The sequence below is a fragment of the Sminthopsis crassicaudata genome, chromosome 6 (assembly GCF_048593235.1).
Source record: "Sminthopsis crassicaudata isolate SCR6 chromosome 6, ASM4859323v1, whole genome shotgun sequence".
Taxonomy (NCBI): domain Eukaryota; kingdom Metazoa; phylum Chordata; class Mammalia; order Dasyuromorphia; family Dasyuridae; genus Sminthopsis; species Sminthopsis crassicaudata.
Genome location: NC_133622.1, coordinates 251,473,873 through 251,499,116, shown reverse-complemented (window position 1 = coordinate 251,499,116; position 25,244 = coordinate 251,473,873). Strand labels below are relative to the sequence as shown.

At 61.9% G+C, this 25,244-nt stretch overlaps 3 protein-coding genes and 1 non-coding gene across 5 annotated transcripts; 3 read left to right on the top strand and 1 right to left on the bottom strand.

The window, feature by feature from the left end:
• Window positions 1–2,988: 2,988 nt before the first annotated feature.
• On the bottom strand, window positions 2,989–3,070 carry TRNAS-GCU (transfer RNA serine (anticodon GCU)). Its single transcript has one exon. It is a non-coding gene; the product is annotated as a tRNA-Ser (tRNA).
• Window positions 3,071–3,844: 774 nt separating this feature from the next.
• B4GAT1 (beta-1,4-glucuronyltransferase 1) lies at window positions 3,845–6,214 on the top strand. The gene is made up of 3 exons (XM_074276273.1): window positions 3,845–5,146; window positions 5,278–5,636; window positions 5,779–6,214. The coding sequence occupies exons 1-2, from the start codon at window positions 4,022–4,024 to the stop codon at window positions 5,467–5,469; spliced, it is 1,317 nt and encodes a 438-aa protein (XP_074132374.1). The 5' UTR covers window positions 3,845–4,021; the 3' UTR covers window positions 5,470–5,636; window positions 5,779–6,214.
• Window positions 6,215–6,700: 486 nt separating this feature from the next.
• On the top strand, window positions 6,701–13,007 carry BRMS1 (BRMS1 transcriptional repressor and anoikis regulator). The gene is made up of 9 exons (XM_074276274.1): window positions 6,701–6,856; window positions 9,841–9,994; window positions 10,144–10,234; window positions 10,303–10,430; window positions 10,515–10,594; window positions 10,665–10,761; window positions 10,843–10,935; window positions 11,429–11,493; window positions 12,357–13,007. Exons 2-9 carry the CDS (start codon window positions 9,847–9,849, stop codon window positions 12,438–12,440), a joined length of 786 nt encoding a protein of 261 aa, XP_074132375.1. The 5' UTR covers window positions 6,701–6,856; window positions 9,841–9,846; the 3' UTR covers window positions 12,441–13,007.
• Window positions 13,008–13,465: 458 nt separating this feature from the next.
• RIN1 (Ras and Rab interactor 1) lies at window positions 13,466–18,519 on the top strand. 2 transcript variants are annotated; one of them, XM_074276272.1, is made up of 11 exons: window positions 13,466–13,506; window positions 14,016–14,128; window positions 14,723–14,903; window positions 15,008–15,122; window positions 15,253–15,325; window positions 15,409–15,500; window positions 15,664–16,398; window positions 16,585–16,890; window positions 17,208–17,339; window positions 17,438–17,589; window positions 17,890–18,519. In XM_074276272.1, the coding sequence occupies exons 2-11, from the start codon at window positions 14,079–14,081 to the stop codon at window positions 18,316–18,318; spliced, it is 2,265 nt and encodes a 754-aa protein (XP_074132373.1). In that variant the 5' UTR covers window positions 13,466–13,506; window positions 14,016–14,078; the 3' UTR covers window positions 18,319–18,519. The 2 variants fall into 2 exon arrangements, with proteins under 2 accessions (XP_074132373.1, XP_074132372.1); XM_074276271.1 differs by lacking the exons at window positions 13,466–13,506; window positions 14,723–14,903 and having other exon boundaries at window positions 13,604–14,128.
• Window positions 18,520–25,244: the final 6,725 nt, after the last annotated feature.

Genomic DNA, 25,244 nt, shown 5'->3' with positions numbered 1-25,244 from the left:
GCAGTAATGAATTGAACCGGCTACACCCAGCGAAAGAATTCTGGGAGACAACTATGAACCACTCCATAGAATTCCCAGTCCCTCTGTTTTTGTCTGCGTGCATTTTTGATTTCCTTCACAGGTTAATTGTACACTATTTCCAAGTCTGATTCTTCTTGTGTAGTAAAATAACTGTATGGATATATACATATATTGTATATAACATATACTTTAATATATTTAACACGTATTGGTCAACCTGACATGGGGGGGGGGGGGAAGGAGGGGAAAAGTTGGAACAAAAGGTTTTGCAATCGTCAATACTAGAAAATTACCTATGCATAAAATTTTTGTAAAAAATAATTTAATTAATTAATTTTTTAAAGTCCTACATCTTGGGGGAGGGGGGAGTTGATAGTTGCCCTTCTGTGAAATCAATAAACAAGAGAAATGAAATGAGGCGACCCTTAACTCTGAAGGGCCCGACCAGTGTGGTACATGAATGTGAGAACAGGGGCTGGACCTGGCACTGGGGCAGGGCGGCCCTTTCTCTAGAGAGCTGGCCAGATGCCGGGACTGAGAAATGAAGTGTTACTTCGGACCAGTCAAGCAGCCAATTCTGGTGCCTCCAAGGCCAGCTCTCTCCCTCTCTCCCACACTGCTCTTTTTTTTCCCTTTCTCTGTTAGACTAGTGAAATATTATTGTACCACAAGAGAGAAACTGGAGGAAATTAGACAACCAGGAAGAACCAGCAGAAGATCAAGAAAGTATAAGCAAAAGAACAATCCAGGAACTGAGAGGACATTGTAACACTCTGAACCTGTTACACTGTAACACTCTGTACCTGTTGCATTGTAACACTCTGTACCTGTCACATTGTAACACTCTGAACCTGTTACACTGTAACACTCTGTACCTGTCACATTGTAACACTCTGTACCTGTTGCATTGTAACACTGTAGTTCAACAGTAACACAAACTGAGACAATGTTGAAGGACAGCAGAACTAGCTTAATCTTGATTCCAGATGAAGGACCTTGGAACAAGGACTTCCTGTTAGCCAAGAGGCGATGGACTACAGGTGTGGGCTGTATGCTTGCCCTCAGCTATGCACACACACACACACACACACACAGATAAATTGGGGGAATAATTGGGAAGTAAATGAAGTATAAAAAAAACAAACATTCCTGAGTAAAATTAAAAGAAGCCCCCAGTTTCCCCCTTCAATCTGTCCTGCCCCGGTCACTTCTGGCCTCATCCTCAGTGTCCCTAGCTCCTGTTGATCCGTGATTTCCCCTCGGAGCACTGTGGGCAGTGCCCCATATTTTAGAAAGTCCCAGATATTTTTAGAAAGTCCCATGTCCAGCATTTTAGGGAGGAGGTTGCTAAGTGAGCATCCATGCAAAAGGCCCTCCTGGGTGGGGGAAGGCTTGGAGGCCATGAAGCTCAGTGGAAGGAACCGGGTTTGTTCAACTGAGAAGGGGACGGGCAAAATGGTGAGCTGAGTAGTCTTCCCAGCACCTGCAGGCTGCTATGGGCCAGAAGCTAAGGACAGACTGGCTTTTCTAGGTCCCAGAGCTTGAACCAGCAAGGGGTGGGGGCGCAAAGGAGTCGACTTATGCTGGATTTCTGGAAAAGTTTCCAAACAATGAGAGGAGCCATGTCAAAATGGAACAGGCTGTCATGAAAGGTAATACGTTTCCCAACACTGCTGCAAGCCAAGGCTGGGTGAGCCCTGGGAGGGGATATCTGTGTTCACTGGCACCATCGGAATGGAGAGAAACTTGAAGTGATTTGCCATTTCTTTTTCTAGCTCATTTGACAGATAAGGAAACTGAGGCACTCAGCTAGTAACTGAGATGACTTTTCCTGACTCCAGTCCTAACTGCCCCAGGAAGGGGCATCCCAATAAATGATCTTTCAGCTGAATTCAAATTCGAATCCAATGTGTGAATTAACTCCAGTGTCAGAGTGGGAGTGGGTAACAGCCTTTAGTCGGTTTGCTTGGAGGGTTTTTATTTTTATTTTTATTTAGCAGAGAGAAGCCGGATTTGGAATAGAGGCCCTCTGATGTCTGAGGGGCTTAGATCAGGCAACTCCACGATCCCAGGACACGACTGGCTGTGTGACCCTGGCCACGTCACTTAATGTTTGCTTCAGTGTCTTCCCTAGAAAAGGGGGTTTAATAATAGCACCTGCTTCCCAGGGTTGTGAGAATCAAACATGAAAATGCCTGTAAGCAACTTCCCACACCTTCAGATGCTAATAAATGCCCTTGTTTCTATCTATTCTGGGGCAGGGAGGATGCTGTCCTCTCGGGCCACGGACTCTGCTAGGAAGGACCTAGCAAGTCAAGCATGAACATGAGAGGGTCACATCTTCCTTCGGGAGTCACGGAAGCCCAGGTCATCAGCTTCAGCTCTTCCCAGTGTCCAGGCAAAAGGGACAAGGCTGCCTGGAGGCTCAATCAGTGGATGAGCATTTATTAAGCACCTACTGTGTGCTAGCAGCAGAAGTCAAAACAGAGCCAAGCCTGCTCCCAAGAGTGTACCCTTGTAGCTAAGGCAGAGACGGACCTGATTCCTTTATCGGCAAGGGGGGTGGGGGTGGGGGACGGTGATCTGATGACCTCTAAGATCCCTTGCAGCTGTAAACTTAAGTGAGCGTGTGCGTGTGCGTGTGCGTGTGTGTGTGTGTGTGTGCGTGTGTGTGTATCCCCCTGCATCTCCAGCCTCTCCCCTCTGGGCTCATCAGCGTTTGCCCCCCAGGCTGACCTCGGGGTCAAGGAGGAGCACGAGATGGGCAGCGCCCATCAGAAGCCATCCCTCGGGATTCGGATCCAGCAGGGATCAAAAGGAGGGGGGCCCTATCTCTGATGGCTCCGAGCCAAGCTGCAGCATCGCTGCGCCCCGGCTCCTTTGCCCAAAGCCCCCGCTAAGCGTGACGGTTTGCAAGGGATCATAGGAGAAAAATTACTGCGGGGCGGGTGGAAAAGGGGAACGGAACGACGAGGATGGGATTCGAACCCACGCGTGCAGAGCACAATGGATTAGCAGTCCATCGCCTTAACCACTCGGCCACCTCGTCCCGCCGCGGGCTCGCTCCTCCGCGCAGCCCCTTGTTCCTGCGCCCGGCGGCGGCGCGCACTGCGCCCGCCTCCCCCTCTCCTTCTTCCTCTTTCTCGGACTTCGCTGGCCCCGAACTGCGGGAGAATCTGCGCGAGCCCCTGCCGGGCGGGCCGGGCGATTCCTGATGCAAAGAGGGACCGCGCGCATACACCCACACACTTAGCACACGCGCACGCGCGCGCACACACACCATACACACTCCCGGTTTCCTGAAACGGGGCAAGTCCGCTCCCGCCCCTCCCGCCACAGTTGCAGCGGGGGGTGCAAACGGGAGGGGGCGCAGTGTCAGGGGCTGCCCTTCCATGTTAGCTGCACTGCGCGCACTGTGTCCTCCCTCCCCCCCTCCCCGAAGTGGGTTTGCAGAGGTCGCTGCCCTGCCCTCCCGGGGCCTGGGCGAGCACGCTGCCCGGGCTCCCCGCTGGGAGCCGCACACAGGGCAGCTTCCCCATTCCCGGCACTACTACAGCCACCGCAACTGCTTCCGTCCTCGCGCCCTTGCTTTAGGCAAGGAGGAAGGCGCGGGGCCCTTTTGCACGCCCCCCCACTCCGTGCCTCGCCCCCTCCCGAAATGTTGACTTTGCCAGCGAGGCCGCGCCCCTGGGCTCGGCGATCGCCCCCCCCTCCCCCCACCGAGATCCCTTTCCTCGGATACATCACTGGGCCGGAGCAGCCGCAGAAGGCAGCGGCCTGGCTCGCCACGGGGGCGCGCGGTTGCAGTGCGTCCTCCCGCTGGGCAGAGGGCGAGCTCGCGCACCCCAGCGGATCCGCAGTGACGGGCTCTCGGCGGCAGCAGTAGCAGCTGCAGCGGGGACGGCGGCGGCAGCGTCTGCGCTCCCTCCGAGCGGCCCGCCTCGGCCTCTTCCTCGCCCGCTCCTCTCCCCCCGGCCCCGGCCGGCCCGGGCGGAGCGCGATGCCCAACCCGCTGGCGGTGGCGGCGGCGGCGGCGGGCGGCGGGCACGCGGGCGGCCGCTGCTCGGCCTACAAGCTGGCGCTGGCGGCGCTGCTGGCCGTGGCGCTGCTGCAGTTCGTCTACCTGTCGCTGCTGGCCGGACTGCACGGGCGCGAGCAGCGGCGCCGCTACGGGCAGCTCTTCCCCGGCGGGGCGGCCCTGGGCGCCAGCCTGCAGCGCCGGGCCGCCGAGAGTGCCAAGGAGCAGCTGCGGGCAGTGCTGGCCGCGGGGGGCGCCCTGGACGCCAGCGGCGACTACCGGGTATACCGGCACGTGCTGGGGGACCCCTCACGCCGCCCTCGCGACGCCCTGCTGCTGGCCACACATGCCAGCCTCAGCAACCTGGGCCATGTGGGCACGCTGCTGGAGCGCTGGGCCGGCCCTCTGGCCGTGGCGGTGTTCGCGGCGCGCCCCGAGGAGGCGCAGCTGGCCACCGTGCTGACCTACGCGCTGGGCGCGCTCTGCACGCAGGCCGTGCGCGACCGCCTCACCATGCACCTGGTGTGCCCTGCACGCACTGAGGCCGCGGTTCCCGACCCCCGAGAACCCGGGGAGTACGCGCGCATCAGCAGCTGCAGCGACGTGTTCACGAGCCTGGGCGCACGGAGCCGCTCGGGCCGCAACTACGCGCTGGCCACCAACGTCTCCTACCCCAACAACTTGCTCCGGAACGTGGCCCGAGAGGGCGCCGGCCACGCCCTCGTCGTGGATGTGGACATGGTGCCCAGCGAGGGGCTCTGGACCGGCCTGCTGGAGCTGCTGGCCCTGGGCGAGGGCAAGGCCGGCAGGGCGCTGGTGGTGCCGGCCTTCGAGATCCGCCAGGGGGTCCGTGTCCCCCGCACTAAGATCGAGCTGATGCGTTTCCTGAAGATGGGACATGTGCGCCCATTCTACGCCGAACTGTGCCCCCGATGCCAGGCCCCCACCAACTACTCCCGATGGCTCACTCTGCCCCCAGGGGGACCCCTGCGCCCTGCCTATCGGGTGACCTGGCAGGACCCCTGGGAGCCCTTCTATGTGGCTGGAGGGGCAGTGCCTTCCTACGATGAGAGGTTTCGCCAGTACGGCTTCAACCGCATCAGCCAGGTGCCAGCCCTTCTCGCCCTGGGGTGGGAGGGAAGGGGCCCCAAGAAAGGTGTCTGGTAAGAGGCAGGGGGCCCCGGGAAGGGAACCGGAGCCAGTATTTAACTATTTCCCCTCCCCCCTTCCCTTGCCAGGCCTGTGAACTCCATGTGGCAGGGTACGAGTTTGAGGTGCTGAACGATGCTTTCCTGGTCCACAAGGGCTTCAAGATGCCAGGGGATTTCCACCCCCAGAAGGAGGCAGAGAATCAACGCAACAAAATCCTCTTCCGCCAGTTTAAACAGGAGTTGAAGATGAAGTACCCAGACTCCCCCAGGCGATGCTGAGCTACTGATCCACCTATTGAGGGGCCTCCAAAGGCAGGGCTGGGGGCTTTGGCTCTTCAGGTTGCCCCCTCAAGCCTGAGGGAGGCAAGAGGGGCTGACCCGGTCCTTCCCCTGGGGGTGGGCCTTTTGTAGGTGGGTGATGAGCACTGATGTGACAAAGCCAAGAGGTAAGATTCCATGGGGTGAAAGACAGAAAGGGAGTGGGGACTTGGGGGGGGGAAGAAATAAGCTTTAATTCAGGAAGCTTGAATTGTGGTTCAGAGATAGCAGCCAAAAGTCCTTCATTCTTCTCATTCTGCATATCCCTAGGTCCCTGCCCTTTGCCTCCACCGCTCTTCTCGGGACACTCTCCTCCCCTTTCTGGGCCTCAGTTTCCCCATCAGTAAAATGAGAGACTTGGACTAGATGACCAAGGTCCCTTTCAACTATGAATCTGATGGTGTAAGGGAAAGAAGGAGGTTGGCAGTCCCAGACACATCCCAGCGATGCCTCGGACTTGCTGTGGGACCCGGAGCAAATCCCTTTCTCTCTGAGTCTGTTGACATGTCTGTAAAAGTCGAGAACTGGACTAGGGGAGCTGGGAGGTCCCTTCCAGCTCAGAGGTTTGGCATCTGTGACTGGCCCAGCCAGGGAATCAGGATGGGTGGGGAAAGCTCCCCGATGGTGAGAGGAAACCCCCATCCCAAAGAGCCAGGAACTTTCACTTGGATGATCATATGCCAATAAACAGTGTTCACGTGGACAAGCGTGTCTGGGTGTTCCCTTCCAGCATCAGGGTGGACGTCTGAAGTCGTGACAGACCCTCGTCTGAGCAAACCACTTTGGAGCCTCAGTATACCCATCTGTCAAATGGTAGTGATAATTATATGTCTAGTATTTCAACTCCCGGATTGTTGTGAGGCCCAGAGTGAAAGACTATAAGAGGCTGTAAAGTCTTGTGTTAACTGTCAGTATTGGGTCCCTTGCGCCCTGGGAACCTTGATACCCCTTCTCTGCATATATCGAGGGCTAGCCTGAAGAGGGCGGGGGGCAGCTGCTCTAGCTGTTTGCCCAGAGCGAGGGCCCCGGGGGTCCGGGTTGCGGGAGGGAAGGGGAAAATTTCCACCTCTTGCTCCAAGGTAATTTAAAAGGCCAGGGGAGCGTCTCCGGTTGCTATGGAAACACCAGGCGCCGGCGGCGTCCCAGAGTGCCTCGCGGTTCGGCGCTTCTCGCTGACGTATTTAGCGAGTTCCCGCTCACTCTTCGGTGGGCGGGTCCTGGTGTGCTCGGCCCTTCCCCGGGGGCGGGGTCCGGACAGACTTCCGGGACGCCGCCGGCTGCGTCTGTCGCTGCCCCTCACCCCCCGACCCCCGGAGCAGCCGTCTGGATCCGAGACTCGCGGCGAAAGGTTCGTCTCGGCCGCACCCCCCACTCCTTGCCGCCGCGCGAGCGGTAGTAGCGTCCCCCCGGGCGAGCTCCACGGGCCCGGACCGGACCATTGCTCCGGGCCGGGGGAGGGTGGTCATGACCCCGGGCACCCCAGGCCGGGTATCCCCTGGAGTAGTGGCCAAGTCCTTGGGCCTCAGTGCCCCTCTCTGTAAAATGGGCTTCCCCTCCCCCCGCAGAGGCGCCCTTCCGACGTTGGTCGGGATCGGGGGTAGTCGCCCCCGCGCCGGACTCGGGACTGCCCCCGCCAGGCTCCGTTCACCGACGCTTATTGAGCGTGGGCCTGCGGGCCTAGGGGCCTACGGGTTACCGAAAAGCGAGGCCGGGCCTGCCCTCTCGGGACTTCCCATCCACCTCTCCCCTCCCCCCCCATCCGGGGCCGCGGGGGGGAGGAGGAATGCTGGGCCTTGGGGGCGGGGAGGGATCGTGGAGAATGTGCGTAGGTTTTAGCAGTCACCCCACCCCCTCCCCGGCCCCGCCCGAGGCGGCGAGCCCAGGGACTCGAGGCCCGCGCATCTGTGGGCTCCAAGAGCGGCCTCGGCTGGCTGCTCCGCGATCTGCATCGACGGTGCACGTGCACGTGGGAAGGCTGCCGAGGCCGGGCCGGCTTGGGCTCAGTCTCCGAGGGTCTCAGGCCGTGGGGCAGAAATGGAAAGGCCCGAGCCTAGGTCCAAACAGTCACTTTCCCAGCGTGGGCCGAGAGCGCAGAAATGGGGGAGCAGGAAAGGGAAGGCCGGCCTCAGGGGACCCTGGGTCTGCCCCTCCCCCGCCCGTCCACCTGGCTAGACCGCCTCCCCCTCAGCCACTTGGATGAGGTGGAGACACCAAGGATGGGTTCTCTGGGTGGGGCTTTTCCTTAGCCAGAAGCTGACCCCATTTAGGAGAAGATGCTGCAGGGGTGGTCAATAGGAAATAGGTGTGGGGGAGCCATTAAAGGGGTGCGTCTTGAGGACTCCCACAAATCTAGAGAGGCCTAGCACCCCAAAAGGCAGGGGGAGGGGAGAGAAGACACCAGGTGGTGTGGGGGAGGGGAAAGGCGCCAAGAGGCAGGGTGGGGGAAGGGAAAGTTACTAGGAGGTGTGGGGGGGGTAGGAAGAGATTCACCCAGAGGTAGGGGGAGGGGAAAGGCTTGGCTGGGCAGGGCTTGGTGGCAGACTAGGATTCAGCAGAGAGGGCCTAGGCCCTGGGCAGATTTGTGGGCTGCCGTTTATGAAGGATAAAGAAGCGGGAAAGGGTCCTGCACCTGGCACCCAGGATGGTCAAGGGCCTCAGGCCAGATCCCAGAACCATCAGGCCCATCACTTGGCCAACCTTACATGGCTGTGTGCCTGGCACTGTGCCAAGCTGGGGAGACCAAGCCAAACTCGGAGCTTACGGTCTAAAGGGGGGAGGGCTGGGGAGGTAAGGGGGCAGCAGCCTGATGAGAAGCTCCAGAGTCCCCTGGGAAGGGCCAGGGCCCGAGGGGCCTTAGGATCTGGCTCCTGCATCAGATGTCCCAAGGGTGAGACGGTAAAGGGGCTGGCCTAAGCAGAGCCAGGGGTGGGGCCGAGAGGCTGGAGGTGAACAGGCCCTGCTCTGGGAGAGCAGCCAGCGGGCCCCTTGTCCGGTGGTTGTAGGGGCAGGCCCAGAGGCTGGCTGAGCCTCACCAGGCCTACCGCAGGGCGCACAAGTGCTTTGGGCCGGCCCACAGATCAGGGTCCCAAGGCCTGTGAAGGGCATCCAGGCCTTTGGGCCAACCTGCCCTGGAAATAGGTGTGGGGGAGCCATTAAAGGGGTGCGCCCCGACACCGCCAGGACTGTTCGGTCGTGCCCAACTCTCTGACCCCATTTGGGGGTTTTCTTAGCAACAGGGCTGGAACAGTCAGCCGGCTCTTCCAGCCCATTTTCCAGATGAAGGAACTGAGGCAAAAGAGGGTGAAGTGTCTGGCTCAGCTCACAGCTGGGAAGCAGATTGAAATGCAGGAACAGAAGCCTGTCGGCCTTTGCAGGGCTCCAGAAATGTTCTTAATTAACCTTTTAGGGCCCTGGAAGAGCGAATTTTGGACCTCCCAAGGCCTGTGCCAGGCGCCTTCCTGTAACTCCTCCACGGGGAGTTTGCTGGGGCTGTGGGAGTCCGGGAATCCAGGCTCCTACCAGTGGGATGGGGGCCTGGGGAGGGGGCGGAACAGGACTTTGGATCCCCCTTTTCCTCTGTGTTTCTGGTCAGGAAATGGTGTCTCCCTCTAGAAGTGAGCTTGGAGTCCCTCAACTCCAGGCCCTGAGCCCATATCATGTTTCTCTCTTTGTGGGACCCTTAAGTTCAGCCCCAGCCAGCTGCCCCTTCCCATTTCCCCTGGCTGGATCCTCCCCTTACCTGGAAGTACTTTGCTCATCTCACCCCCTCACCTAGAAGTACTTCCCCTACATTTGAATGGAAGCTCCCCAAGGCAGGAGCAGCGCCTGTGGATTGTTTGTAGCTGGCTCCTGGTTCTGTTCTGAGAACCTCCTCCCTAAAGACCCCGAAGGGAAACTGAGGCCCGCCCAAGGTCATAGGTTCTTAGATTTCTACTCAGAAGGGACCCAGCTCTCATTTTACTGACAAGGAAATCAAGGCAGAAAAGGGCAGTGACTCGCCTCAGGCGGATTGTGCTCTCCCCAGGGCTTGGACCCCGGACCTCTGAGCACCCCCATAGTGCTGGGCAAGCCCCCAGGGCAAGGGCCTTGCTGCCTGGCCTTAGCCCGGACACCCCGAACACGAGGCCTTCGGCCCTCTCTGAGCAGAGGCTCGTGGCTAAAAGAGGCCCCATGACCCCTGCCGGAAGCTAGAGCTGGAGCAGGGCAGTTTCAGGGCCTGAGTCTCCCAGGCAGGAAATGCCCCCCACCCAAATGGCATCTCCCCCTCCCCCCAGGGGTACTTCCTTTGCTCCAGCCCCTTGAGTGGTCCTGAAAGCCCCTCCCTCTTTTCAGGGTGAGATGTCAGGCCAGCCTTTGAGCAAAGACGCCAGGGCCATGGAGGCGGACGGGGACGGGGACTCTGCCCCGGAGATGAACGGGCTGGAGGAGGAGGGCAGCGAGGACGAGCAGAGCGCCAGCCAGACTGAGTCCGATGGGGAGAGCTCAGGTAAGGCTGCCTGTACCCCTCCCCCAGGGCTGCCCCATGCCAGACGCCCCTCCGATTGGCCGTGTGCTGGACCCCTGACCGCCACCCCCCCACACACCAGCAGCACACTAGCCCCCCCACCCGCCCCCAATCGGCCTCCTGTCCCACAGACATGGACGACGAGGACTGTGAGCGGCGCCGGGTCGAGTGCCTTGACGAGATGTCGGACCTGGAGAAGCAGTTCTCCGAACTGAAGGAGAAGTGAGTGCGCCGAGGGGTCGGGGGGGCGGGGAGGGTCCTGGGGGCGACCACTAACTCTGGTTTCTCAGGCTGTTCAAGGAGCGGCTGAGCCAGGTGTGCTTCCGGCTGGAGGAGGTCGGGGCCGAGCGCGCCCCCGAGTACACAGAGCCGCTGGGGGGGCTGCAACGTAGCCTCAAGGTTCGGATCCAGGTGGCAGGTGAGTGCTGGCTTTCCTCTGTGGGGGGTGCTGGTTTCTGGTGCCCCGTGCCCACGGTGAGATCCCCTCTCCCCTTCCCACCAGGCATTTACAAGGGCTTCTGTCTGGACGTGATCAGGAACAAGTACGAGTGTGAGCTTCAGGGAGCCCGGCAGCACCTGGAGGTGAGGGGGGGCCGAGGGGTGGGGGGTGGGGGGGCCGGGCCCCAGCCTAACCCCCCAGTGCCCTTTCCAGAGTGAGCGGCTGCTGCTGTACGACGCCCTGCAGGGGGAGCTCCAGGAGCGGATTCAGCGGCTGGAGGAGGACCGGCGGAGCATCGACATCAACTCTGGTGAGGCTGGGGGGTTGGGGAGGGGGCTGGGAGGAGGGGAGGCGGGCCTGGGGCACTGCTGACCCTGCCTTCTTGGTACAGAATGGTGGGATGACAAGCTGCACCCAAGAGGGAGCTCGAGGTCCTGGGAGTCCCTGCAGTCTGGGAAGAGGAAGAAGGCGCCCCTGGTCTCTGGTATCTTTACACTGGGGGGGGCCGGGGAGGGGCCTGTGCCCTGCGGGAGGGCTCCAGCCATAGGAGGACGGGGAGGGATGCTCCGGGCTGGGCGCCCCAGGCTGGCTCCAATCTGGGTCTGCCCACACGTCCTTCCTGGGAAATGAGCCCGGCCTCCCCAGAGGCAGCCGCCTGGAGGAACCACGGCCTGAGGGTCCCCCTGCGCTGCAATCAGCAGCAGTGGAGCGAATTTCCACATCTGGAATTCCTTCCTCAAAGTCACTGAAGCCTGTTCTATAGTGTCCTGAGGGGAGGGGGCCAGGCCACATGACGTCACAGTATTAAAAGGGAGTGCCATGTTGAGTGCCCACCATGTGCGGGGGCTGCAGATACACAGGCAGACCTTCCCCCTGGGAGCTTTCAGAGGCTGGAAGGGCCTTGGGGCTCTGGGTGGCGAAGGAGCCAGAGAGGGGCCATGGCCCAGCTTCTGCTTTCCTTGACTTTTCTCTTCCAGGACCTTATATAGTGTACATGCTGGAGGACATGGACATTCTGGAGGACTGGACGGCCATTAAGAAGGTAGGAAGATGAGCCATGTCCTAACTGATTGGGGGGGGGGCTCCCGGGGCAGAGTCCGAGTGGCCGGGGGGGATGGGGTGGGTAGACTGGCTGGAGGGTCCCACCGGGTCGGGCAGTGCTGGGGGTACTGGCCCTCAGGTGCTTCCCATCTAATGGGGGAGGTGGTGAAGGAAAGAAAATCCTGGAATTGAAGGAGACCAGGAAGCTGGACATGTGCTGAGACCCCAGGGGAGCCAGGAAGCAAGGATGGGGGATGGGCCTCCAAGAGTCAGGGTTCAGAGAGAGGATTGTGGGAGCTCCTGGTGCTGAGAGGGAGGTGACCCGGGACCATCCTGGGTCAGGGGGGAGACAGGGTGCGTTCTGGCAATGGATTCTGCTGAGTGAGTTGGGGTGGCCAGACCCCAGAATCCTGTGCATGGAGGGGTCCACTGGATCCCTGGGAAGTGGGGGAGGGTCTGATGGTGAAGAGGGAGCGCTCAGCTCCATTTTGGGATGCCCAGCAGCACCACTCAGCAGCGAGTGGGAATAGGGCAGTGAGGGATCTGAGGCTGGGGGGTGGGGGGCAGATAGTGGGAGGGAGATACAAGGGCCAGAGATAGGGACCAGGAGGCAGAGGTCACGGGGGTTGCTGACCCCAGAAGGCACCTCTCCCCTCCCCACCCAGCATTGAGGACTCCCTTGGGGCTTCCTTTAAAATTCAACAGTGGCTCATACCGGAAGCCTAGGGTGGGAGTCCGGGCTCTGGGTTCGAATCCCACCTCTTGGGCCGGCTTCCTGGGTGAGCCTTAGCTGGGTCCCTGACGGGGTGAGGATCTCGGGTTGGGGGGGCAGCAAGGGAACAGATTGCTTTTTCTCTTCCCCAGGCCAAGGTGGCAGTGTCCCCACAGAAGAGGAAACCTGAGGGTGAGAGCAGAAGTGGATCTGGGCAGAGCTGCCCATCCCACTGAGAGAAGGCCCACGGGGGCGGGCGTTCGGGTGTAGTGTTGGCAATTTGGGGCCTCCTCAGGGCCTCTAGTGGAGGCTGATGGCCCTTCTGCCGGTCACCTTGGCCGGTCTAGACACGCCTGGGCGGACCTGCCTCCCTCTCCTGCTGAAGGCCTGCCTGGCAGGGTACCTGGCCCACAGCCGATCTCATGTCTTATAGCCCCTGATGGGCAGCCCGGCTGCGGCCAAGGCCTGACTGGACACCTGGGGCTCGTGGACCGGCTCCCGGGCCCTCCAGCCACCAGATGACTGTGGGCCGCCCTTTCTACCATCTAGCCTCCAGAGGCGAGGCACACGTCCCCGGACACGGGGGACTGGCAAGTCCGGTCGCTTTGACCTAGAGCCAGACTTAGAATGGCCCAGTGCCAGCCAGCTTTTGCCCCCAGTCCCAGGGCCGCCCGGCCAGGGGCTTGGGGCCAGTTCCTTGGAGTGACGCGTTTTAGGGTTGAGAACAAAGGAACCCAAGTTTTTCCTAGGGTCCCGAGGTTTAGAATCATGGTGACAATTAAAAGTTTAATAATTAAAAACAAGCGCCCTGACTCCTGTGTATCTGTGTCGTCTCTCTCTCCCCCCCCCCCCCCTTAGAGGAGGCAGATCCCACACTGGCGCAGAGATTCCCCTCAGGATTACTCACAGATTAGAGGGGGGCGGCCCTAGGAGCCATCAGCTCCTCAGCCCAGTGCATGCTGGGGAATCAAGTTCGAGCTCAGGGCTGACCCTGAGCAGGGCCTCCAATCTCAGTCTGCCTCGGTTCCTGCAGCTGTTAAATGGGAGAAGAGCACTTCAGAAGGGACCTGGTGCACAGTCCGTGCTTCTCCCAATCCACTGCGCCCCCAGCGGCAGCATCCAAACCCTGCTCCTCTGACGCGCCCTGGGAGGGGCCCCAGCCAGAGGCAGGGCGGCTTGGGCATGTGCCCGCCAGGAGGAGCACCTTCAGGTGCCCTGTAGCTACCTGCCGAGCCGCCTGGGCAGGGATCCAGTGCATGCCGCCCATGGGCGGGGAGAGGGGCCCAGCTGAGCCAGATGCAGGTGACCTTACAGCCAGTCTTCCCCCCTCCCCGCCAGCACTGGCAGTACCACCCCCACAAAAAGGGGGCGGTTACCATGGCAATAATGTGGGGGGAAATGCAGCCTCCTCACCATGGCAACCCCAGAACTACAAGCAGAGATGCTGGGGGGAAGCCAGCCTATGACTGGGAGGGGGCACCAAGCCCGGGATGGGCAGGACAGTGCCCCAGGAGTGAGTCACTGGGGCCTGCGTGGGCCTGAGGCAGATGCCCAGCTTAACCCACTGCTGTCTGCAGTCCCCTCAGCCGCGGGCCTGGAGGCAGGGGAGTCGGGATGCCTGAGCCCAGGCGCTTGGGGAGCTGTCCCGGACACCCCAGGGTGCTGGGCAGGTGGGGCCCGCAGGCGCAGAGGCAGCTGGCGCTGGGCGGGCCGGCGGGGCTGTGGGCAGAAAAGAGTTAACAGGCTGGGGTGTGCCAGGGCTGAGCTCCCTCCAGGAAGTGTTACTCACTGGGAATGTGACTGCGCCTTAGCTCCAGACCCTGGATTCCTAGCTCCGGAGGACAGAGAGGGGCTCTGCGGGCCCTTGGCCCCCCATGGAGCTCCCCAGGGAAGCTGCCCCCACTGGGGCCAGCGCCCCCGCCAGGTACCCACACCCAAGGAAAGTTGAGGAACTTGGGAGGTTGGAGTGTGAGTGTGTGTGATTGTGATTGTGTCTGTGTGATTGTATGTGTATGTGTGTGACTGTGATTGTGTGAGTGTATGATTGTGTCTGTGATTATTTCTATGTGTGTGATTGTATGTGAGTGTGATTATTTCTGTGATTGTGAGTGTGTGATTGCATAATTGTGAGTGTGTGTGATTGTTTGTTATTGTCTTTGTGTACCTGTGATTGTATCTGTGATTGTGTGAGTGTACGATTGTGATTGTACGTGCGACTGTGATTGTGATTGTATATGTGACTGATGGCATGTGAGTGTACGATTGTGTGGGTCTGTATGATTGTGTGAGTGTGATTATTTCTATGATTGTGTGATTGTGTCTGTGATTATGTGTGATTGTGTGTGATTATGTGATTGTGTATGTGTGAGTTATCTATGTGCCCTTACACGTGACTGGAGGGAGAAGATGGAATGGGGGTACCTGAGGTGAGGGACCAGGTGGGAAGCCGGGAGGGAAGGAGAACGGCTCCCAGGCTCGGGGGAGGCAGCCTTTCCTTGGACCCTGTCTGTCTTCGCAGCCCAGCCAGAGACCCCATCTACGACATCCCTGAGGCGGGGGGGCAGCGGGCGGGCCCGCTCCGGGGCCCCGGGCGCCCAGTGAGCCTGCGGGAGCGGCTGCTGATCACCCAGCCCGTGTGGCTCCAGCTCAGTGCCAACGCTGCGGCCGCCCTCCACGTGCTGCAGAGGGAGCCCCCCGGGGTGAGGGATGGTGCTGGGGGGGAGGCGGGGTCCCAGGGAGGGGAGGCCTGGCGCTGGGGAGGGGAGTTCGGCCCCAGGCCTCTGAGCCTCCCCCATTGCCACAGACTTTCCTGGTTCGGAAATCCAACACCCGGCAGTGCAAGGCCCTATGTGTCCGGCTCCCGGAGGCCCTGGGACCTTCCTTTGTCTCCAGCCACGACATCCGGGAGAGCCCCGAGGGTGAGCCCGCTGCCCGGAATGGGCTGGTCTGGGGGGGGCCGATCCGGTAGGGGGGGTCTGAGCCAAGCTGAGGAGCTGGGCCAGTGGGGGGGGCCGGCCCTGCCCAGGGTGACTTCCCTCTCCCTGGCAGCCATCTCCCTGGAGGGCTCCGAGCTCCACTTCCCAGACCTGATCCAGCTCATCTCTGCCTACTGCCACAGCAGGTGAGCGGGAGGGGGGGGCAGGCTGGGGGGCTGCCCCCGGCCCCCTCCAGGATCCTGACCCCTCCGCCCCCCCTCGCCCCCAGGGACGTCCTGCTCCTCCCTCTGCAGCTGCCCAGGGCCATCCGCAGAGCAGCCACCCACAAGGAGCTGGAAGCCATCTCTCACCTGGGGATGGGTACGTACCTTTGCTTTCCTGGGCCCCAGAGCCGGAGAAGAGGGTCCCAGTGGACCCCTCAATGTCTGTGTCCCGGGAGGCACTGGAGGGCGAGGGGAGCTGGGGGCTGGTGCGTACCAGGCGGGGACGCCAAAGCTCACGCTCCTGAATCCCTTCTCCCCAGAGTTCTGGAACTCTTCCCTGAACAGCAGGGCCCCCGGGGGCCCGGCGGCTGAAGCCCCCCCAATTCCCCACCTGAAGCCTCGGTCCCCTGAGGAGCTGGACCAGGGGACCGGAGGCGCCCTCTGCTTCTTCAACCCCCTCTTCCCCGGGGATCTGGGCCCAGCCAAGCGCGAGAAGTTCAAGAGGAGCTTCAAGGTGCGGGTGTCCACCGAGACGTCCAGCCCGCTGTCACCCCCCACCGCCCCGCCGCCCCCGGTGCCACTGCCCCCCGGAGGTCCCCCTGCCCAGGCTCGCTTCGCACCCCCCCGCCGGCCCCTGAGGAGGGACAGCTCGGGGGGATATCGGGTCCCGGGGAGCGCTGGCCCGGGCGTGCCTCCCCTCCCGTCTCTGCGGGAGGTGGACAGTGGCTCCCCCAGCGCCTCTGAGGATGAGGGGGGCCCCCCGGGGGGCCCGGCCTCGTCCCCCCGCCCGGGCCGGCGGCGCCGTCTGCTCCGCTCCATGAGCGACGCCGTCTGCTCCCTCCTGGCCCCTGAGCGGCAGGTAGCGCGGGCCGTGGCCGAGCTGGCCCGGGACAGACAGACGCTCTCCGGGCAGCTGGTCCAGGACCTGCTGACCCGGGTACGAGCGGGGCCGGAGCCCCGGGAGCTGCAGCATGTGCGGGAGGTGCTGAGCCAGGCCCAGGCCCTGCTGGTGGCCGAGCTGGCCCAGGAGAAGCTAGTGGCCGAGGAGCGTCTGGGTGAGTGCCTGCCCCCCATCTCCCAGCCCGCCTCCCCGGCTCTCCTCATTGCCCCCGTCCCCAGCCTAGCTGAGCCTGGGATTCCCCCTGCATGCGGCATCGGCCACCCCTGGGTGTGGGCCCCCTTCTTCCTCAGGTGCAGGCCCCCTTCTCTGCCCCCCTGACACCCCCTCTCGCCCTCCCCAGAGCTCGTGGTGGAGAAGTCCCTGCAGCGCTTGGTGCTGAAGCCCCTGCGGCCCCTCCTGCTGGCCCGCCTGCGGCTGCGCCTGACCGAGGACGGCTCCTGGGGCCGGCTGGAGGAGGGCCTGCGGCTGGCCAAGGCGAGGGGGCCCGGAGCCTTCGAGGGCTGCCTCGTTCTCCCCTCCCCGCCGGAGATGGAGCGCATCCGGGAGAAGCTGCTGAAACTGTTAGGGGGCTATTCTCCCAAGGCCAAGGTCACCCGGCTTCTGCAGGTCTGCAAGCTGCTCTCCAAGGCCCTGAGGAGCTGGGCAGGTACCATCCGGGGCGCCCGGCAAGGGGGAGCCGGGAATGGAGGTGCCTCTGCCCCCAAGAAGGCCCAGTCAGGAGCCGCTTTCCCAGAACCTCTGGGCTTCAGTTTCCCCTAGTGTTCCCCAAAGGGGGGGGGCCCTGCCTGGCTTCAGAGGAGGCCCCCAGGGCAGGTGTGGGCTGAGGGCCCTCATGGTCCAGGGGAGAGCGCCCACTCTGGTCCCCCTTAAAGCCCCAAGAGTGGAGGGGCCAGGCTGGGGGCCGGCTCTGTGGCCCAGGGACATGGAGGGCCCCAGCCTCCCTAAGGGCCCTTTCCTCTGCAGGGGAGAGTGCTGGAGCCGATGAATTCCTGCCCCTGCTGAGCGCCGTCCTGGCTCAGTGCGACCTCCCGGACCTGCTGCCCGAAGCTGAGTATATGGCCGAACTCCTGGAGCCCAGCCTGCTCATGGGGGAGGGTGAGCACCCCACGCCCCGGCCACCCATGCCCCGTAACCGGGGGGCTCCCATCCCGTGGCCTCCGGCCCCGGCCTCACCAGAGACCTCCCTGTCCTAGGGGGCTACTGCCTCACCAGCCTGATGGCCAGCCTGACCCTGCTGGGGAGCCTGGGCCAGGCCGGGGCACGGCCCGTCAGCCCTTCCCAGGAGCTCCGGCGCTCGCTCAGCCTCTGGGAGCAGCGGAGACTCCCACCCACTGGGAACTTCAAGGTAACCGACGCCCCCCAGAGAAGGGGGGAGCTCTTCTGTATCAGAGCAGGGGGGCTCAGAGCTGGGGAGGGCCCGGGAATCACAGCGGGGGCGGGGGGGGGCAGAATATGGAATAATGTCAGAGCTGGGGGGGTCAGAGGTAGGAGGGCCACGGGGAGGCTCAGGAAGCCCAGGGGCCTGCCACGCTCCCTCTTCTCTGTGCCCCCCGCCCCCGCATCCCGGGACCTGCCTGTGCCCTTGGGAGCCAAGTGGGCGCCCACTGGGTGTCAGGCCAACTCCTGGGCCCTCTCCTTTTCCCAGCACCTCCTCCGTGTGGCATACCAGGACCCCACCAATGGCTGCACATCCAAGACCCTGGCCCTGCCCCCAGGCTCCTCTGCGGCCACGCTGTGCCAGCTCTGTGCCACCAAGTTCCGGGTGTCCCGGCCTGAAGCCTTTGCCCTCTTCCTGCACAATGAGAAGGGCTCTCGCCGCCTGGCACCTGACACCCTGCCCCATGACCTCTCGGGCCCCGGCTACCTCATCTACCGGCGGGTGGAGGGAGAGGATGCAGGCAAGGGGAGGGAGGAGGCTCCCAGGGCCCAGGGGGCGGGCGCAGGCCTGGGCCCAGAGAGCCTCGAGGGAGGTGGAGCGAGGCTGGAGGAGGAGGGCAAAGGGGCAGAAGCAGAGCAGGGGCAGGGGCCGGAAGTGGGGGGAGACGAAGGGGCGCCCGGGGGCCCCGAGGAGTGACCGCCCAGAGCTGGCTTCCGAGGGCCCGTCCACGCTCAGCTGGCACAGGGGCACTGGCCTGGGACCCCCCATGTGGGGGAGGAAAAGGCCTTGGGGGCTTAGCTGGGGCCAGGACCTCCCAGGACTGGAGAGCTGAGGCTGCTGCTGCTGCAGAATGAATGAATGAACAAATGAATGAATAAAGCACCTATTAAGTACTTATTATGTGGGGGCTCAGACAAGGCCGAGAACAGGTAGCGCCCCAACTTCCGTCCAAGCCAGGCCCGCTCTGAGCCCCGTGCCGGACAGCCCTGGCAGTCTCAGGAAGGTGGGGGGTTCTCCCCCCCAATCACAGGCTCCCGTGGGGCGCCAGGAGGCTCAGTCCTCCCGGCCTCCGATCCACGGGCGAGGAGAGGGTCCTGGAGGCCGTGACCTCAGGTGCTGAGCACGGAGCCTCAGGGGTTCCGGTGCACCCCCCCTGCCTCCCTGCCTCCTTCCCAGTTCCAGTGGTTAACCCTGGAGGCCCCCTCGGGCCGAGTCCCACCCCTTAGGATGGAGAGGTGGGGTGGGGGAGGGGAGGCCCCACCCCCTTCGGACTTCCCCGCCCCTGGCGCGGACGGAGCTCCTTCTCGGCAGGCGCTTTAAACCGCCCGGCCCAATGACCCTGGGGGAGCGGGGCTGGAGACCCCAAGTTCTGGGCTCAAGTTCGGTTCCGACTCCTGGCTGTGACTCTGGACAAGCGGCTCCTCCTGCTCCTGGGGGACGCCCGTGACCCCTAGTAACCTCCCGGGGAGGCCTCCAGAAAGCCGCGTGTCCGCGGGGAAGGCCCGAGAGGCCCCCGAAGGCTGCCGCCCGCCGGGAGAGCCAGAGCCGAGGCCCGGGAGCGCCCGCCCCCCCCTCACCCCCCCCCGCGCCCCCCCCCCCCCCGCCTCCCGTCCGGGCAGCCCCTGAGGGGGGCACGGACCCGGCTCCGGCGGCTTCCCCCCCCCCCCCCAGTCACAGGGACGCCTGTGGGGGTCGCGCTCCGGCGCCGATGTCACGTGCTCGCTGTAGGCCCTTCCACTTCGGGTCTGTGGCTGGGGGGGGGGGGGTGTCACTCAGGCTGGGCCCGGAGTGCGGGGGTTGGGGCTAGGTGGAGACCCCGGCTTCTCAACCCCTCCCCCAGCTGGGAGAGCTCGCCTCTTTGTCTCCCCCGGAGCCTCGGAAGCCCCTGATCCCCGACCCCCCCTTACCAGGCCCCCCCTCCCTCTCGGGCTCCGTCCTCGTTCTCTCTTCGCGCCACCAGAGGGCGCTCCTGCCACGTCCTCCAGCCGGAGAAAGGAAGGAAGGGGAGGGGGCGCCAAGCTGGGCGGCACCTGGGACGCTCCGAGGGGAGCCCGCCCGGGCAGCCCTTCCTCGGCCGGCGAACAAACTGAGGCGGGGCCCTCGGCTGGGGCTGGGGGCGCGCAGGGATTTAGAGCTCGGCTTGTGGGGAAACCGAGGCCGGAGGGAATCCCGCCTCCCCCCTCCCCCACACGCACCCCAGAGGGCTTGGCCGACGTCCCCGCCCGCGCCAGGATTGGAACTCAAGCCTGGCTGGGGGGGGGGCTCCCCTGTTAGCACAGACGCTGGGCCCCGGGGGCCTGGAACGTCCCGGGAGAGGAGGAGGGGGCAGGGCCTGGGGGACTGGGCTCCCCTCCTCCCACACCAGGACACTTCCTCCCTTCTCTGGCCCGGGCCTGGGAACTGCTGGGGCGGCATCCACCTCCGGCCTATTCCTGGGTCCCGGCTCGCTTTCCCCTCCCCGCTGGACTCCCCCTGGGGAGGGGCCCGGCTGCCGCCCTCCGCCGGTCCGGGGGCTGTGGGACAGAAGGGGAAGCTGAGGCGCCGAGGCCGGAAGCAAGCTAGGAGCTCGCACTCCCCTCTTGCAGGTTCAGCCACATGTTTGCCCAAGGCCGCCCAGCTAGGGACCTTTGCACACAGCAGGTGACTAATAGATGTATGAATGAATGAATAAACCCGAGGGTCCAGGCCAGGTGGAGGACAAGTCCTGGCAGTCACTGAGGCTGCGGAGGAAGAGGCCTGGAAGTGACTGAGCCACACTCAGGCTCCAGCTGAACGATGGGGATCAGAAGCCCCGGTGAAAGGCGGTCGCGTGGGTCAAGCCCATGAAGGAGCAGTGGGGGCCTCCAGCCTGAGGGACATGGGGGGGGCAGCCCTCCATGCCAGGGGCGCACAGTCAGTCCCCAGCCCCGGAGGTCACCCTCTGTCCGGCCCCTCCCCAGCCCGGGCTCCCAGCCCCGGCCCCTGCCTACAGAGGCTGGGGAACTGCGGGGCCGTCCAGCTGTTGAGCAAATCCAGATGCACCAGAGACTGGGGGGGGGGCCGAGCCGGCAGTTGTCCCCTCTGTGGAGCCTTGGGCCTGGGGGGCAGGGCGGGCGGCAGTGGAGAAAGGGGTGCAGGAGCCAGGACCCCTTGGCAGGGGCAGGAAGGAGGGTGGGCAGCTGGGTGGGGTGGCCTGAACTCAGCAGATTCCAGCCCTAGTGACTCATGGGGTGGACGCCATGAGGTGGGGACGATGGGAGGGGAACGCAGAGAGGTGCAAACAGTATCTGGGGGCAGAGAGCGAGAAAGCGCTAGGGGCAGCACGGGAGGCTTCCTGGAGGAAGGGGCGTTTGATTGAACTTTGCCAATCCCCCCCAGGTAGCTCCCCACAGGTGGAAAGGGTGACCTCCAGGAAAGGCCAAAGGTCGAAAGGAAGCTGCGAGGGCAGCAACTCCAGATCGGGATGTCGCCAGGGGCCCGTGGGGGGGATGAGAAGGAAATGGGCACGACTGGAGGCCTCTGGTGGGGGGCAGAGCCTCGAGCCCAGCCGGGCATCGGGGCCCTGAGAGGCGGGTGGATGTGTCAGGGCCCAGAAGCCGGACTCCAGGGCCAGGATCCAGCCTTGGAGGCCCCCCCCGCCCCGCCTCCTGCCCCCATCCTGGAAACAAGAGAGCTGGCTCGCCTTCTCTCTCCACCCCCGGGAATATCAGAATTTAGAATTTAGCTCGTCTCTAAAACAATTCAGCCTACCGACATCAAGCAGGGGACAGGGCTTCCTGAATCCAACAGCCAATGAGGGCCACCCCCCAGTCTGGGAGCACTCAGGAGAGCTCTGGTCCCTTGGGAGGAGCTGCCCCCCAGCTCCGTGGCCCACAGGGGTCTCTGTGGTCTTTGGGACATCGTCCTCTCCAGAGCCGAGCCACTGATTGCAGTCCTGTCCCTCTCTGATGATGACTTTAAAGAGCTTTGCTCTTCCCAATGAAGAGTGGCTCGGCCTTGCTAGAAATAGGGCAGCTCCATGTTGGGAATCATTCAGGTGGAAATCCTTCCAGGACATCTAGTCCAGGTGGCTGCTGGGAAGTTGGCGATGTACAGGAGGGATGCTCCTATAGACTAAGGAGGAGTCAGGACAGAGATAATTCTTTTTTCTTCTCCTCAGGCAATGGGGATTAAGTGACTTGCCCAGGATCCCACAGCCAGGAAGTGTCTGAGGTTAGATTTGAACTCAGGTCCTCCTGACTTCAGGGCTGGTGCTCTAACCACTGCGCCCCCTAGCTGCTCCTAGAGGTGATTTATCCATGGGCACTGATGAAACAAAAGAAACAGCATTATTTGGGGCGGGGAGCTCGGGGAGGGAAGGGGCCTTCTGAGCTAAGCTTGAAGGAAGCCAGGGATTCTACTGGCACCCCCATCCTTCCCAGCTGATCACTTACCAAAACCCCCGTGCTCCCCTCTCCTCCCCTCTCTCTGCCCACTGACCTGAGCTGCCATCTTGAGCTGGTGCAACAGTCTCCCATCTGCCCCCTGACTTGACATCCCCCTCCCATGGGTCTGCACCAGAGACCCCCCGGTGTGCCCCTGGACAGAGTCAGTTAATCAACATTTACTAAGTGCCAGCCCATGCCAAGGGATGGAGAAATGTTGGAGCTGAAAGGGCCCTGGATGGCCATCTGACGTCTGTCACATTGGAATTCCCGGAAGTGATCCTTGGAGACACCCAGTGAGAGGCCTGAGGGCGCCGAGGCGTTCTGGTTTGTTCTGCCACTTGGGAGCAAAGGTCTCTGGGATCAGACCCATTCCTCCCTCTGGGGGACGGAGACTTTCTCTCAAGAACAGGAGCAGGGCAGGGTCCGGCGTGTTCCTTTCTTCACCCATGTGGAGGCAGAATATTAGGCCCGGTTTCTCCCTTGACTATGGCTGATAAAAGGGCCAGAATAATGGCGGCTTCCTGGATGGCTCCAGAGCAAGAAGGCGGTTCTTATGTGATATCCCCCAGCTGAGCCCCCGCTCACAAAGACTGTCACAAGTCACAGAAGCGCCTGAGCCCCTGAATCCAAGCAAGCGGCCCCCACAAATCAGGGAGGTTTTACGGATTCGTGTGTGCTGAAGAATGTACAGGAGCCCTTTGTGGGGGAGCCAGACAAGCTTTCAGACCAAGGCGCGAGGAGGGCCCAAACTTGCTCCGGCCGCCCCTTGCCATCTCTCTGAGACTGGCCGCCCTTCCCTCCTCCCTCTCCCTGAGCATCTCTGCCCAGAGTCTCGGGTCCCCGAGAAGCTCCACACCCACCCTGTGGCTCTCATGGGCACCACCATGGGATATCAGTCCGGCCCAGAGTCACGCCTTCCATGTACACAGAAGCGCATACAATGCCCCGGCTTCTTGGGAAATCTGGATATGTTTCAATGCAGAGACTCTCCTCCCACTCCCAAGTCTTCTCTTCTCCAGACTGAAAATCTGGTTTGGGGGTTTTGTTCCTCCAGTCCGGCCCACCCAGAGCAGCGCAGCATCAGAGATGGGGGCAGCCCATGGCAGGCCCCCTAAAGACTGAGCGGCAATGGACACAAGAGTCGCAGAGGTCACAGCATCCCCCCACAGCCGGCTGGCCTCCCCCACCCCCTTTTCTGGTCCTCATTGGCCAACAGAGAGGATCATTGTGCAGAAGGGGGAGCCTTTCTATTGTCTGATAGAAGGGGCAGACCCCCCAAAACAAACCCAGCCCTTATAGCCACGGCAGGGGAAGCAGCCATCGGCACAGACCGCCGATGCACAGAGCAGCGAGCCAGGGCTCCCCCATCTTGACCATCCTCTCAGACCCCAATGGGGACAGCTCAGGCTGCCATCCCCTCATGATGTCCCACTCAGCTCCAGACTTCCTGGCCCCATATCAGCTGCCAAATCTTGCTCTGTTTATTTCTTCGTGGTCTCCAGACCTGTGGCCCTCATTGGTCCAAACGTGGCCCCATCATCAATTCTGACTTAGGTCATTGAAGCAGTCTGTGGTCTGTGTAGGCCCCCTCTGGTCCACGGGGGACCCCCTCTGGTCCACAGGGGTCTCTGTGGTCTTTGTGACCTCATCCTATCCGGGAGGTTTAGGCAGCCACCCACTCCTCAAACCTTCCAGAGCTTGGCTCTGATGGGTCCCAGCCAGCTGCTTTTCTTTTCTTTTCTTTTCTTTTCTTTTCGTTTCTTTTCTTTTCTTTCTTTTTTTAAAATTAAAGCTTTTTATTGACAACATATGCATTTTCCAACACTGACCCTTGCAAAACCTTGAGTTCCAACTTGTCCCCTCCTTCCCCACCCCCGCCCCCAGATGGCAGGCAGTCCCGTACATGTTAAACATGTTAAAGCATATGTTAAATCCAATATATTTAGACAGTTCTCTTGCTGCACAGGAAAGATTGGATTCAGAAAGAAGGTAAAAATAACCTGGGAAGAAAAACAAAAAAGCCAGCGGGCAATGACAGAAGGAGTGGGAATGCTCTGTCCTGGTCCACGCTCATTTCCCAGAGTTCTCTCTGTGGGTGTGGCTGGTTCTGTTCATCACTGATCAGTTGGAACTGATTTGGATCCTCTCATGGCCCAAGATCCCAGCTGGCTTTCTCGAAGGCCGTGGCTCCCTCGAAGGCCGTGGCTCCCTGATGCCTCTAGAAGCTTTCCTGCTTAGCTGGTGAAGCCCTTCCCCCCTGGGCCCCCAACTCCTTCTCACTCCGGTTTCTTTGCCACCTCCCTTGCCACCCTCCAGGGGCCGTTCAGCCGCCCTCCCCGCATTCCCCACCCTCGCCATCCTGCCTCCTGTGCCTCAGACACGCTCCCACCTCCTTCTGGCTCCTAAAATCCCCGCTTTTCTTCAAAGTTCTGCTCAGACGCCCTCCCACAGAGACCTCTCCCGATGCCATCTGCAGCTGCCCCAGCTCCGCTCACCTCCTAATCATCTTGTCCTTATTTTGGGTCTTCTCATTCACATGCCTGTTGTCTCCCCTGCTGGAACAGCAGCTCCTTGTGGGCGTGGGCATTATTTCCCTGTTTTTGACCTTCAATCTCTGTCGCCGGGCACTTAGCTGGGCACCTTTCCGGGCATTTAGCACCGTGAGCACGTGATGAATGTTTACCATCCAACCAAGGTCGTCCCCAGCCCCCCGATGTTGGACAGAGGATACCGGGTGAATGGGGACGTGGACAGAAAGCCGGGCTTGGGGGAGAGGCAACGAGCTTAGGCCTGGTGCTGCCGGTCCTTGCACGTGGAGACGGGGCTGGAGCCACGAAGTTGGCAGTCGCCTGTGCAGGGGCATTAGGGAATGAATGAGATGAGAGAGACACACAGAGACAGACAGAAAGAGAGAGAGACACACACACACAGAGATAGAAAGAGACAGAGACAGAGACACAGAGAGATAGAAAGAGAGAGAGATACAGAGGGAGAAAAAATAGAGACAGAGAGAGAGAGAGAATGAATAAAAGGGAGGTTGAGCGGGGAAAACAGGAGTCTATCTACCAGAAGCATCTTTCTTGAGGGGAGTCCTCACCAAAGGTGCCTTGGGGGGGACCTGATTCGGGGCCAGCAGCCCTGACTCCCAGTCTGCACTCTGCCTTGTACTGCCCCCCCATTCTGTCTCTTGACTCCCCCCCCTGCCCCCCTCACAGT

Excerpts from the sequence above, each read along its gene's own strand:
- B4GAT1 (XM_074276273.1), top strand. The coding sequence starts at position 4,022 with ATGCCCAACCCGCTGGCGGTGGCGGCGGCGGCGGCGGGCGGCGGGCAC. Across the intron at positions 5,147-5,277 it reads GCTTCAACCGCATCAGCCAG|GCCTGTGAACTCCATGTGGC; the intron begins GTGCCAGCCCTT and ends TTCCCTTGCCAG.
- BRMS1 (XM_074276274.1), top strand. The coding sequence starts at position 9,847 with ATGTCAGGCCAGCCTTTGAGCAAAGACGCCAGGGCCATGGAGGCGGAC. Across the intron at positions 9,995-10,143 it reads GTCCGATGGGGAGAGCTCAG|ACATGGACGACGAGGACTGT; the intron begins GTAAGGCTGCCT and ends CCTGTCCCACAG. Across the intron at positions 10,762-10,842 it reads GAGCATCGACATCAACTCTG|AATGGTGGGATGACAAGCTG; the intron begins GTGAGGCTGGGG and ends TTCTTGGTACAG.
- RIN1 (XM_074276271.1), top strand. The coding sequence starts at position 13,619 with ATGGCAACCCCAGAACTACAAGCAGAGATGCTGGGGGGAAGCCAGCCT. Across the intron at positions 14,129-15,007 it reads GGGGCCAGCGCCCCCGCCAG|ACTTTCCTGGTTCGGAAATC; the intron begins GTACCCACACCC and ends CCATTGCCACAG. Across the intron at positions 17,340-17,437 it reads CAGCCTGCTCATGGGGGAGG|GGGGCTACTGCCTCACCAGC; the intron begins GTGAGCACCCCA and ends TCCCTGTCCTAG.